We start from the raw sequence: 13,392 nt of genomic DNA on the forward strand, positions 1-13,392 counted from the left end.
CATTTACTTTGCTGCTTTCAGGTTGTCCTGCAACTCTTTTCAAGTGACTATTGGTTTCTGTCTTACACCCCTAGTCATTCTCATCTCATCTCATCTCATTGTCTGTAGCCGCTTTATCCTGTTCTACAGGGTCGCAGGCAAGCTCGAGCCTATCCCAGCTGACTACGGGCGAAAGGCGGGGTACACCCTGGACAAGTCACCAGGTCATCACAGGGCTGACACATAGACACAGACAACCATTCACACTCACACTCACACCTACGGTCAATTTAGAGCCACCAGTTAACCTAACCTGCATGTCTTTGGACTGTGGGGGAAACCGGAGCACCCGGAGGAAACCCACGCGGACACAGGGAGAACATGCAAACTCCGCACAGAAAGGCCCTCGCCGGCCACGGGGCTCGAACCCGGACCTTCTTGCTGTGAGGCGACAGCGCTAACCACTACACCACCGTGCCGCCCCACCTAGTCATTCTGTTATAGGAAAATAATCAATGATTTTGTCGTGTGATGTGACTCGATGTGAAGCGGAGCACCCTGAAGTTGATTATTTTCCTATAAAAACATGCCCCTAAGTTTTTTTTTATTCCTTTCATGTATGAATATGAATGTGCTATCAAATAGTTTTTATCCCCCGCTGGCTGAAAGCCCCAAAGGGGGATGATGTCGTGGCGATTTCCGTCTGTCCGTCCCGGGAAGGGTGCTCACTTTCTGAAATCAACTCCTCTCACAGTTTTTGGAGGAATTTCACAAAACTTGTCAGGATTCTTTGCTATATGTCGGGAGTATGCGTATTGCAATTTCGTTAAATTGGGTCACGTTTTACCAGAGTTACAGCCCTTGATTAACAAAATTATACTTTGACAATTTCACGAGAGTGTTTTCCTTCTGAAATCAACTCCTCTCACATTTTTGGGACGAATTTCATGAAACTTGGTAAAAGGCTTTGTTATATGTCGGTAGTACGCACTGTAATTTTGTTCAATTCGGTCGCATTTTACCAGAGTTACGGCCCTTGATTAATAAAATTATACTTTGACAATTTCATGCAGGTGTGGTTTCCTTCTGACATCAACTCCTCTCACAATTTGTGGACGAATTTCTCGAAGGCCTTGTTATATGACGGTAATACGCATGTAGCGATTTAATTTCGTTTGGGAAAATTTTATCAGAGTTTTGACCCCTTGATTAAAGGGGTACCAAATATAATTATATACAGTTGCTGATGTGACAAAGTAACGTATTCTTAAGTATTCTATCAAATTTATATACTAGAAAACAACGAAATATCTTGGTAATTGTAAATATAATACTTTATACGCTAAACCGCACAAGAGTCGCCATTTTTAAAAGACCGTGACGTCAGCGCTACCCACTGCACTAGCGGAACTCTCCGAAATAGAGGAGAGAAGCGTGTAATCATGGCGCCGGGCGCATCAAGTGAAAGCGACAGCTCTGTCGAATCATACGAAGAGATCCCGCAAGACACACTGCAAGCAGGCTATGGCTTAGAAGGGTACCAGTTTGAACCTAGGAGAGGTACTATGTAGTGGAAGTTCATTATGTCTAACTATTAAAGCTATTTTAAGTTCGTTTCTTAAGACAAGGATTTTTTAAGATGTTACCTTGTTGACAGTTTCGGCGAGAATCTTCCGCCTTCTTCAAAACAGTCACCAGATGTCGAGTGGTGACGTGCCTTATCAGCTGATGTTACGCTACGGAGGCGTGAACGTCCCGCCCAATTTGACAGGTAGTTCACGCCTCCTGCTGTCAGGTCGCTCCCCCAGGACACATCTGGTGACTGTTTTGAAGAAGGCGGAAGATTCTCGCCGAAACTGTCAACAAGGTAACATCTTAAAAAATCCTTGTCTTAAGAAACGAACTTAAAATAGCTAGGAGAGGTACTCTCGACTCCGGTGATGAAATAAGAGAAGAAAGCTCGGATGACGGCGAGGATGAGACTGATGCTGACCATGAGCGTGGCGAGCGTGGGGCAGAGCGTCTGCATGCAGGTGACACGGTGTGGTGCTCGTATGGAAAATGTAACGTGGAGTTGCTCATGAGTCCAGCAGAATTTATTTGCTGCAATGAGATAGGCGCCACCCGTGGACTTGCGAAATCGTCGCAAGAGGCAGAAACAGGTATTTCACACGTGCTATTCCCAACCTCAATGAGCCAACACAACTGGGCACATACATACGTCATGAGTGTTACGCAGAGAAAATGAACGTGCATTCTGATTGGATAAAATTAATATCATGGCGGGCTGTTCAAACTGCGGAAATAGTTTGCTCGAGCTACTTTCAAAACACTAACTTTCCAACCTTAGAACAAAAAACTTTCGTAAGTCTTGAATAAGGTTCGTTAATGTGTGTTTTATTGTTATATTTACTCTCTATATTGCCCTCTGTTCCCCTTTAAATAATTTCATGAGGGTGTACGTTCTTCTGAAATCACCTCCTCTCACAATTTGTAGAGGAATTGCACCAAACTTGGCAAAAGGCTTTGTTATATGATAGTTATACGCACATTGAAATTGCATTTAATTTGGGCAAATTTTACTGGAGTTATGCCCTCGATGGCAATTTCATCAAGGTGTGCTTGCTTTCTGAAATCAACTCCTCTCACAATTTTTATCCCCCGCTGGCCGAAAGGCCCGAAGGGGGATGATGTCATGGCGATGTCCATCCATCCCGGGAAGGGTGCTCACCTTCTGAAATCAACTCCTCTCACAATTTTTGGAGGAATTTCACGAAACTTGACAGGATTCTTTGGTATATGTCGGTAATACGCATAGTGCAATTACGTTCAATTCAGTTGCATTCAGAGCATTTTTTAAGGATTTTCCACTAGGAGACCAACTGGTCTGGGCAATACAATCACAGGCCCCAGAGTCCATGCGGCTGCACCGCTGCGGTATATTCTGTGATGCGAAATGGTTCACCAATCACCATACAGACAAACACACTACACAGCTATCAAGAGCAATTACCAAGCACAAATGTTATGTCAAAGACACTCAAAGTTACACAGTAATGACATCGGATTCTGACATCAGCCATCTCAGTAACCAAATTTTAGTTTTGTTTATCTTAACCAACATGATCTTGTGTGTATATCTTATAACATAGATCTTCGTTTTCCTTGTTAAATGTATACTTACATGGTACTTGGTGAATTAATTGCAACTGATTGAACCAAATGATAAGACATAACTTGGTTTAAAATTTGGTCTCCCAGTGAAGCTGGTTTGGCTTTAGGGGTGTTCACACGGCGACTTTTACTCCGGTGTAGCACCGGGGCTGCCCCGGTAGAGCGTTCACATGGTACAAAGTTATACCGGTGCAGCCCCTGAAAGCTGCTTAAACCGGTGCAAATCTAACCCTGCTCGGGAGGTGGTTTAAGAAATTTACTCCGGAGTAAATGCTAGTTTGCGGGGCAGCACCGATATAAAATGGGACATCTGAACGCTACAGGGGTAGACTCGCTACGCGTGAGGAGAGTTGATTACATACGGGCATTGCATAATTTGCATCCTGGTATTTTGCGCTTCCAAAATGGCGAATATCAACAACAACAGAACTGCGTGTCTTCCAGTGTTGCCAGATTGGGCGGTTTTAAGTGCATTTTGGCGGATTTGAACATGTTTTGGGCTGGAAAACATCAGCAGTATCTGGCAACACTGGTGTCTTCATCCACGTTGTTTTCCCGGCGCTTGGTGATGCCATGACAACCGGGAAAAGGAAGTACATTTTCACGCACGCGCATATTTCATTTCCGCATTATTACTATCGTACAGCACGGTCGCAAAAACTGCCGTGTGAACGCAAGTGGGGCTGCACCGGTGCTAACACGCTTGTCTCTAGTAAGCAGGTTTGTGCCGTGTGAAAGCTCCACAAAATTTACACCGGTGTAAGATATATCGCAACAAAATACATCGGTGCAGCATCGATGCAAATATGTGCCGTGTGAACACCCCTATTGACTAGGAGACCAAATCTGGCCACTGGGAGACCATTTGGTCTCCCAGTAACTATGTTAAAAAACGCTCTGGTTGCATTTTACCAGAGTTATGGCCGAGTTGCCAGCCGGGGATATTGTGCTCTCCGAGCTCTCTTGTTTATGGGTCAGTCCATGAAATGGGATTACCAAAATGTGACATAGAGGGAGTCACTTAAAACAATTTACAACTGAAAACAACTTTTATTTCCATGAAGCATTGACCATATAAGAAAATATAACATAGTTAAGATAACTCCTGCTCTACAATGTATGATAAAATCCATAAATATTTACCCGGTTGCTAATGTAACAAGGATATGAACAAGCTTTTAAAAATAAAGGAAAACTATTGATAAAATCAATGTTTTGCTTTTATTTGCTTACTTTAAACATTAACACTGAATAAGAATTCATTAGAAATATTAGTTCAACATCATAAACACTGAAAATATGAAATACCAGTATTTCACAAACTTCATAAAATCTCTTTAAGATTTGAACAATAACAACAGTCATTAACAGGAAACAGTTTCATCCTATATGGGGTAAATGAGATTATTGAATTCATTACTTTACTTAGTCACACTTATATCTGCACTTCTCTCGAGCACGTGTTGTGGCGTGTGAGATCCCGCGAGAAGTTCTCTCGCGTCAGTTCAGCTGACCTAGATTGAGTAAATAGGTCTCGCAGGTTGTGAACGAACCAGGAAGTGAGTGGACGCTAAGTTAGGATGTGAGAAAAAACATCGATAATTTCTTTTATTGCCGTTTGTTTAAATTTCTTTCTACCTCCATCGTTTTATAGTATATTCTTCTTTATATTAAAAACATCAATCATGATTTCAACTCGTTTTATTTTTTATAAGCCTGGAGCCGCATTACAGAAAGTTCCTAACTTGAGAATCTCATCTTATCTGTCTAGTTCCCGTGGCAACGGCACTTTAGGATCATATTTAGGAAAAGGCTATTACAGAACAGCCGTTCCTAACTCTGTTGTCCTATCCTATCTCAAGTTAAGAAAAGTGTATTACAGAAGCATCCTAACTTCTAAAAAAACTAAAAAATTCTTAAATACCCGTCCTAACTTTAGGATATCCCCACCGCTGTCCTAACTGTCATTTTTACTGTATAAATCAGCTAGTAGTCTACTATTAGACAGAATGGCAGGTATTTTGCTTTTGAGGCGACAACAACAACGTAACCGGAATTTGTTTATTGAAAGGCAGTTGGTAGACCAAAACGACGTTTTAAGGTTTGATGACAAAACTTTGATAAATCGCTACCGGTTACCCCGGGCCATGATCATACAGTTAGCTGATAAACTGCGGCCAGATTTAGAGAGGCCGACTCGTCGACATGGGGCTCTCCCGGTTATACTGCAGCTAACAAATGCGCTTCGTTTTTTCGCCAAAGGTGACTTCCAAACAGAAATCGCCGATTTGTCAAAAATTTCTCAGCCTTTGTGATTGGCAAATTTAATTCAAGCTCCATCTTTGATGTCCGGTCGATCATCACAACACAGGATGCATAATACAAAATTTCGATTTTTGGAAAATTGGAACGCAGCTGTGGCAGGAAAAATCGTTTAACCGGTTCATAAATTATATTACAGTTAACTAGCTGGTAACAGGCTGAAACTGTTAGGTAACAGACATTAAAGGCGATCATAGATGTTTCGATCGGTTATTTAGGAATCCTAACTCGAGATAAGATAAGAATCCTAAATGAAGTTAGGATTTGCTTCTGTAATACCAAACTGAAAAGAATCCTATCTCACAGCTGTCCCATCTTAACTTTTGACTTAAGATAGGAACTTTCTGTAATGCCGTCCCTGGTTTCTTTTTTTAAGATATTTTTTTGGGCTTTTTTCACCTTTATTGGATAGGACAGTGTAGAGACAGGACAGGAAATTAGTGGGAGAGAGAGACGGGGAGGGATCGGGAAATGACCTCGGGTCGGAATCGAACCCGGGTCCCCGGATTTATGGTATGGCGCCTTAGCCACCTGAGCCACAACGCCCCCGTCCCTGGTTTCTAATGTAACACGGTATAGGACACCACAATGTTACGTTCACAACCTATTTTTAGTGGATGAATTCGAAGCTAAATAGTTTATAGAACCTTCTTAACTTTATTATGCGAGTGTAAAACTAAATTGCAAGTACCATGAAACTAATTTTATTGAAATTCTCAGAAAGTAATGAAGGTTTATTGAAGCTCAAAGTCAGCAAATATTCCATGTCACAAAAAACGTGTCATCCGTGTCCAGTCACAGGGGAAGAAAATGTTTCACATTTCTTTATTTCAAAAGAAAACTTCATTTTTTTTATTTATTTTATTTCTTCAAACAATATTTATGGATAATCTGCTAAATATTTCTTTAAATCATGGAAATTAAAGATGAAATGATTATGTAAACCCGGACCAATGAAAAGTAACATTTCATGGACTGACCCTTATTTATGAAAGAACAAAATGCTATTTTTTTAAATCCACTTATAGTTGCATTTAATGTTTTTGACGATCCGGAAATATATTCTTTCTTGTTTTGACTGTCATTGCTTTACCAGCTTCTCAGCAAAGTTCAGCTTGACCTCTGACACCGGAGACTCGTAACGTAAACGTTAAATAATCAACCGATTCTGTGATTACTGGTTAGTAGAGAACGTACTGATATTTGGTAAAGTACGGTATCATCTGTGAATAAATGTTATTGTAGAACGTGTGTGTGTGTGTGCGTGTGTTCATGCCAACACTACTCAGAGGTGTCTGTATCAGAAGGCTTTGCTTATTCATACAAGCATTTATTTGTGCATGTAGCCGAGGGTCTGACTGAAGAACGGTGATTTGTGTGTGTGTAGGAGAGGAAGAAGTTTGGGCCTCTCGGCTGGAACATCCCTTACGAGTTCAGCGACAGCGACAGGGAGTGCGCTCTGCTCAACCTGAACCTCTATTGCAAGACAGGACACATCCCCTGGGACGCTCTCACCTATATCACCGGTGCGTGCATGCATGTGTGTGTGTGTTTGAAAGCATGTTTAGGTGAGAATTATTCAATGCATTCATTATTCAGTGGTCTGCACCATCTCTCGGAGTTCTCATTTGTCTGAAGGAAGAGTATGTAAGACACTTTGCGTGCATGTGTGTGTGATTTATGCAGTGAAGCAAAAACCAGTATAAAGTACAGAATATAAATGGACGAGTGTGTTTAATGGGATGAAAAGCCAATTTTCACTGACTCGAAGCACTGATGAGTTTTTCATTAATAGTATTTCTGATGGATGTTTAAGTACACGGAGAGTTTATTCAGAGTAAGAAGGATATCAAACACACATCTGACTAAATATGCAGACAGAAGAGGAGAGAGAGAGAGAGAGAAAATGAGACTCATTGTAATTTAATATTTGCTTGCAGCTATGATGGCTGACATTTTCCTTTGAAGACTGCGTGTGAATTTTAATTACGCAAGAGATACGGTGTCACAGCGTTACAGAACGAACTGTTAAGGCCTCTGCATGCTTGTGCGACACGGCTTTCGCAGACAGCTTTTCGCAGACAGTTGTAATTTATCGTTGAGCGGGGGAATAGGCGTGCGCGATGTTATTCACCGGCACAACGCAAGGGGGCACGAAGTCGCTAGGAGTAGTTGGTGGGTGTGGTTAGTGGAGTGTTTATCCTCCGGTTACTTATAATGACTAGAACTGGAGTCGTATAGATGTCCGTACTTCCTCACTTCCTCGATCAACCGCTCTTCGTGCTGCTCCATCTTCGCTCGTGTTTTTAAAATTGCCGGTCGTGAAAACAAACCAAACCGGGAAAGTAGGGAAGCGGAAGTGCGTGTACAGCGGATGTAGAGTGGACCGATCAGAGCCCTCTTGTCTGCGAGGCTTCTGCGGTGGTCACAATTTTTGGGAGGTGCGCGCAGAGCGTCTGCGAAGGTGGGGGGGCTACGCAGACACTGTCTGCGACACCGTCTGCGAGGACTGGGTTGTCAGCATAAATTGGCCTTTAGTTGTCTCTTAAACAACGTTCACAACCCGCCGTACGTGCTACTACGGGCGGGCTACGGTAAAAAATTTGGCAAAACCGCGTTTGAGACTTGCATGTGTTCAGCGCCGTACCGTAGAAGGTCGCAGACTGGTTGTGGAGACTTTTGGTCCTGCACGCGCAAATTCTACAGGTCTTGCGAAAAATCAAGAACGCATGCAGTACATACGGGATCCGTACTCTTTTTGTACGCCTGAACCAAGGCAGCAGCGCGGCTAGTAGGGGCTTTTTGCGATGACAGTAAGACGCACGAGTGACGCACGGTCATTGTACGAGTGACGTGCCTCAGAAGTATTCCACACTTGGTATTTCTGCGGCCCGCAAGACAGAAGTACACGAGGGAGGAACCAAGGAACCGATTAAGCAGCATTGTAGAAGGGAAGAAGCTGGCTGTCGCCATACCGCCGCAACGACTGAGAGAGTTGGACCTTTATAGGCAGATGATAGAAGCTGAGGAGCAGCACGAAGCGATATTGGCTTTGCTAATACAAGAACACCGATGTCAGAAGGCGAGGCGAGGCGAGGCGGCGGCCTCTGTCCTATCTTTTCCCAATCACTTCTTCTCTCTTATCCTCTGCCGAATGCAGCCTGTACTTGACAAGTACTTTGCCCCGGGTTCACCGCGACCCTGCGAGCTACCAAACCCTGCGACCCGTGCGTGTCCAAAACACTTACGGCGGGTTGAGAGTGTGGCATTCACTTCAAGGATGCTTAAGTTCCAGGTTTAAATTTTACATTCTGAAAAGGCACCGAGTCTGTTTAATTTTAATTAAAAAAAAAATATATATATAGCCTGGCGGCACGGTGGTGTAGTGGTTAGCGCTGTCGCCTCACAGCAAGAAGGTCCGGGTTCGAGCCCCGGGGCCGGCAAGGGCCTTTCTGTGCGGCGTTTGCATGTTCTCCCCGTGTCCGTGTGGGTTTCCTCCGGGTGCTCCGGTTTCCCCCACAGTCCAAAGACATGCAGGTTAGGTTAACTGGTGACTCTAAATTGACCGTAGGTGTGAATGTGAGTGTGAATGGTTGTCTGTGTCTATGTGTCAGCCCTGTGATGACCTGGCGACTTGTCCAGGGTGTACCCCGCCTTTCACCCGTAGTCAGCTGGGATAGGCTCCAGCTTGCCTGCGACCCTGTAGAAGGATAAAGCGGCTAGAGATAATGAGATGAGATATTCAGTTGTGTTACTGTGAGCTCCGAGTTATAGCATGAAAATCATGCACATAGTCATGAGATACTAAACCAAGGTCATGAATTCGTTTGTGTGTGTGTGTGTGTGTGTGTGTGTGTGTAATGTAGGAATGTATCACACTTTTAATTTTGAGTTTGAAAAACAAGACTAGGTATTGTGAATTTAGCTCGCTCTTGTGTAAATAAAACACCCTGATCAGCTACGGTTACACTGTAACCCCACTGTAGTTTCATTCAGCATTGTGTCCATAAAAATACCAGATCCTTGACATGCGCAGTGTCTCAGATAAGATATCCTCGCATTTTGAAGAATTGAAGATAGTTACTGAATATAGTACAGGATAAAAATTGTGGTATATCGTATTGTGCAGCGATTATTTGCATGCTGACAATTAAGAGTAAATAAAAAAGATTCTGCAGGAAACAGAAATCTCAATTAACTCATACAGACAGTACTGTGCAAAAGTACGGAAGCGGCGAGAGGCCCTTCATATAATCTTTTTTTTATTCACCTTGTTATCCCGAGATAACGACATAATTAATTCAGGATCTCGAGAAAATAACACAACTAATTCGAGATCTCGAGAAAACAAAGCAATTATTTCATGATCTCAGCTGGATCACCATGTCTCCGTCGGTAGAGACGAAGCCGGGCCAGTCTTCTGCGGAGGTGCCGCGGACTCATTTTGAAATTATCCCTTATTAAAAGGCTTAATGCAATCTCTCCCTGTGTCAACCCCTGATCAAAATATTGCCTTATTAGGTGATCGATTATTCCAGACATTCTAATGACCAAAGTTGCGTCTATACAGAATGAGAAATAGCCCCAAAGTCAGCGTATCACAAGTCTCTTGGCGCACCTGAATGAACCATTTCTCAGCTGTTTACTCGAGATCATGAAATAATTGTTTTGTTTTCTCGAGATCTCGAATTAGTTGTGTTGTTTTCTCGAGATCCTGAATTAATTATGTCGTTATCTCGGGATAACAAGGTGAATAAAAAAAAAGGATTGTATGAAGGGCCTCTCTCGGCTTCCGTACAAAAGTCTTAGGCATGTGTAAAAAAAAAAAGAAATGCCGTCGACCAAAAATGACTTAAAAAATAATAAAATGTTTCAACATTATAAACAGTAAGCCATAATAAATGAAATAAAGTCAATATTTGGTGTTGGACGACCCTTTGTTTTAAAACGATAGCAGTCTGAGGTCCAGTGAGTGCAGTTTTATAAGGAAATGAGCTGTAGGTTTTACTGAGCGTCTTACAGAACCGGCTGCAGTTCTTCTGGACACTTTGTCACACTCGCTTCTTCATTTTGCACCAAAACCCAGCAGCCTTCATTATGTTTTCTTTTTTAATCTGAAAAGTGCGCTCTTATGGAATATGCTGCTCAGATACATGCTTTATTTTTTCTGTAACATTTAATTTTGTGCTGGAAAACGAACGTTTGGACTCTAAAATGTTTTTGTACCGACTCGATAATGTAGAAATAATCAAATAGAAATCTATAACAAAGTTTGTATGAAAAGAAAAAACAGAGTGGCGAAGACTTTTGCACAGTGCTGTATAAAACTAACCTCTTTCCTAATGCAGACTGTAAACGTTTCAGACAGTTCAGTAACAGTGTGAATGGACTTTCTGATCAAATGACGTTTAATTGTGTATTTTACTCCAGAGACGGAGTGTGCGAAAGGGATTTGTGTGTAATTGCAGGTTTCAGTTTAAGAGCTTAAAGCACATATCACGGGTAGGGATGGCGAAAACTAAAAAAAATCTTGACCGACCACCGAGCCTCAGCCGGTTAAAGTCGGTTAACCTATGAGTTTAAACAGGGATGCAAACGGTGCGCCTTTTGGCGGATGCCGCCTTTTTCACAGCTGAATCGTGCAGATCCGATTTTTTTTTTTGGGGGGGGGGGCGTTGGAGTGTCTGAATAATTTCATCAGAGTAAATTCTGTATTAAAATTACTAAATAAGCAAATGCCGTTACAGTCCATGAAACATAGGAAGTATGAGAAGAAAACAGTAAATCAGAAAGCTGCGCACGTTTTCGCGGAAATTTGCGCAGCTTTCTGATTTACTGTTTTCTTCTCATACTTCCTATGTTTCATGGACTGTAACGGCATTTGCTTATTTAGTCATTTTAATACAGAATTAAAACTTAAAAAAAATTAAACACTCTTAAAAATTAAAAAACACTCTTAAAAAACAAATTTCACACACTGTGTCTCTGCTCGCAGCGCTCGGATGGGGGAGGGGCTGCTCACTCTCTCTCTCACACACACACACACACACACACGCATGAGGGAGGGGCTGCTCCCTCTCACACACATGAGGGAGGGGCTGCTCCCTCTCTCTCTCACACACACACACACACACATATACACACACACACGCATGAGGGAGGGGCTGCTCTCTCTCTCTCACACACACACACACACACACACACACACACACACATACACACACACGCATGAGGGAGGGGCTGCTCCCTCTCACACGCATGAGGGAGGGGCTGCTCCCTCTCACACGCATGAGGGAGGGGCTGCTCCCTCTCACACGCATGAGGGAGGGGCTGCTCCCTCTCACACGCATGAGGGAGGGGCTGCTCCCTCTCACACGCATGAGGGAGGGGCTGCTCCCTCTCACACGCATGAGGGAGGGGCTGCTCCCTCTCACACGCATGAGGGAGGGGCTGCTCCCTCTCACACACACACACACACACACACACACACACACACACACACACACACACACACATATATGAGGGAGGGGCTGCTCCCTCTCAGAGAGACACATTCACACAGTTCAGTGCAGCTCCTGCTATAGCGACTGCTACGTGCACTGCATCACTCTCACAGTTTCCCACAGGGGAATTGTCTCTAGTTTAACCGACAACCAAAAAAAAATTAACCGGTTGACGTTGATTCGGTCAACCATCGGTCAAACGGTCATCGGTTAACATCCCTAATCACGGGTAAATTCAGGAGCAAGATCAGTGTAATTCTCCTATTTTATATTAAACTTTGGTCAAATATCTGTCACATTCTGCATTTTGTGCAGTTTTTTTTACCTTGCTCAATACCAGAAAAATTCAGTTGAAATCAAGCCGTTTGAGGCGAATTGGTCCGCCTCTGAAAAAACTCGGCATTTGGATTTCCCGGGAAACACTGATTTTCGTGACGTCGCGTGCGGGACGCCTCCCTCTGAATCCTACGTCAACGCTGGTTTGTTTATGAGAAAACGACCTGGTGGTTTTCTGCAAATTTCTTCAATGTTATCGCGTAATTATTAAAACGGTTAACAGATGTATCGTAGGAGGGTGTAGCAACACCAATCTTGATGGGATTAGTACTCATTGTTTCCCAAAAGACCGGACAATGAGAGAGAAATGGGAGCGCTTGGTCTACACAGGCTGTGCACTGAAACCGTGCAAAGCTCTCGCAGCCTGCTGGCGCTTCCGCAGGTGACGTCACGAATCTGGCTCCAGACTCCCTTGGGATTTTTCCAGACGCATTTTGTTATTTTTTTCTGCTGTAGACAGATGGCCTTATGCAAAATTACCCTTCTGGATGAGTGTGTAAAGGGACATTCTTTCATATAAAAAAAAACATGAAATTAGTCCAGGATATGCCCTTTAACTTTCCTTCTGTGACATTAATGTCTCATTAATCACTGGAAAGGTGACGGTCACTGATACTGATGCAACAATATGGTGTGTGTGTGTGTGTGTGTGTAGGAGACATTACGTATGGAGGGAGAGTAACAGATGCTTGGGATCAGCGCTGTTTGCGCACCATTCTCAAAAGGTTCTTCTCGCCTGAGACTCTGAATGAGGAATACAAGTACTCAGAATCAGGTACACACACACACACGCATTGTGTGTCACTAAGATAATTTAAAAAATAACTCTATTGCATATTCCTTGATTATATTTGCACTCTGCCCTGAAGGAACCATTCCAGTGTCTTGCAAAAGTATTCATCCCCCTTGGTGTTTGTCCTGTTTTGTCGCATTACAAGCTGGAATTAAAATAGATTGTTGGAGGGCTAGCACCATTTGATTTACACAACATGCCGACCACTTTAAAGGTGAAAATTGTTGTTTTATTGGGACACAAACAATAATTAAGATGAAAAAACAGAAATCTGGAGTGTGCATA

The 13,392-nt window shown here is 43.0% G+C and overlaps 1 protein-coding gene across 1 annotated transcript in view; it reads left to right on the top strand.

Moving 5' to 3' along the window:
- dnah6 (dynein, axonemal, heavy chain 6) overlaps window positions 1-13,392 on the top strand; it is a 276,461-nt gene that overhangs the window by 243,115 nt on the left and 19,954 nt on the right. The window contains 2 exon segments of the mRNA XM_060916664.1: window positions 6,863-7,001; window positions 12,970-13,089. Coding sequence (XP_060772647.1) covers window positions 6,863-7,001; window positions 12,970-13,089 — 259 coding nt within the window.

The sequence above is a fragment of the Neoarius graeffei genome, chromosome 3 (genome assembly GCF_027579695.1).
Source record: "Neoarius graeffei isolate fNeoGra1 chromosome 3, fNeoGra1.pri, whole genome shotgun sequence".
Lineage (NCBI taxonomy): Eukaryota > Metazoa > Chordata > Actinopteri > Siluriformes > Ariidae > Neoarius > Neoarius graeffei.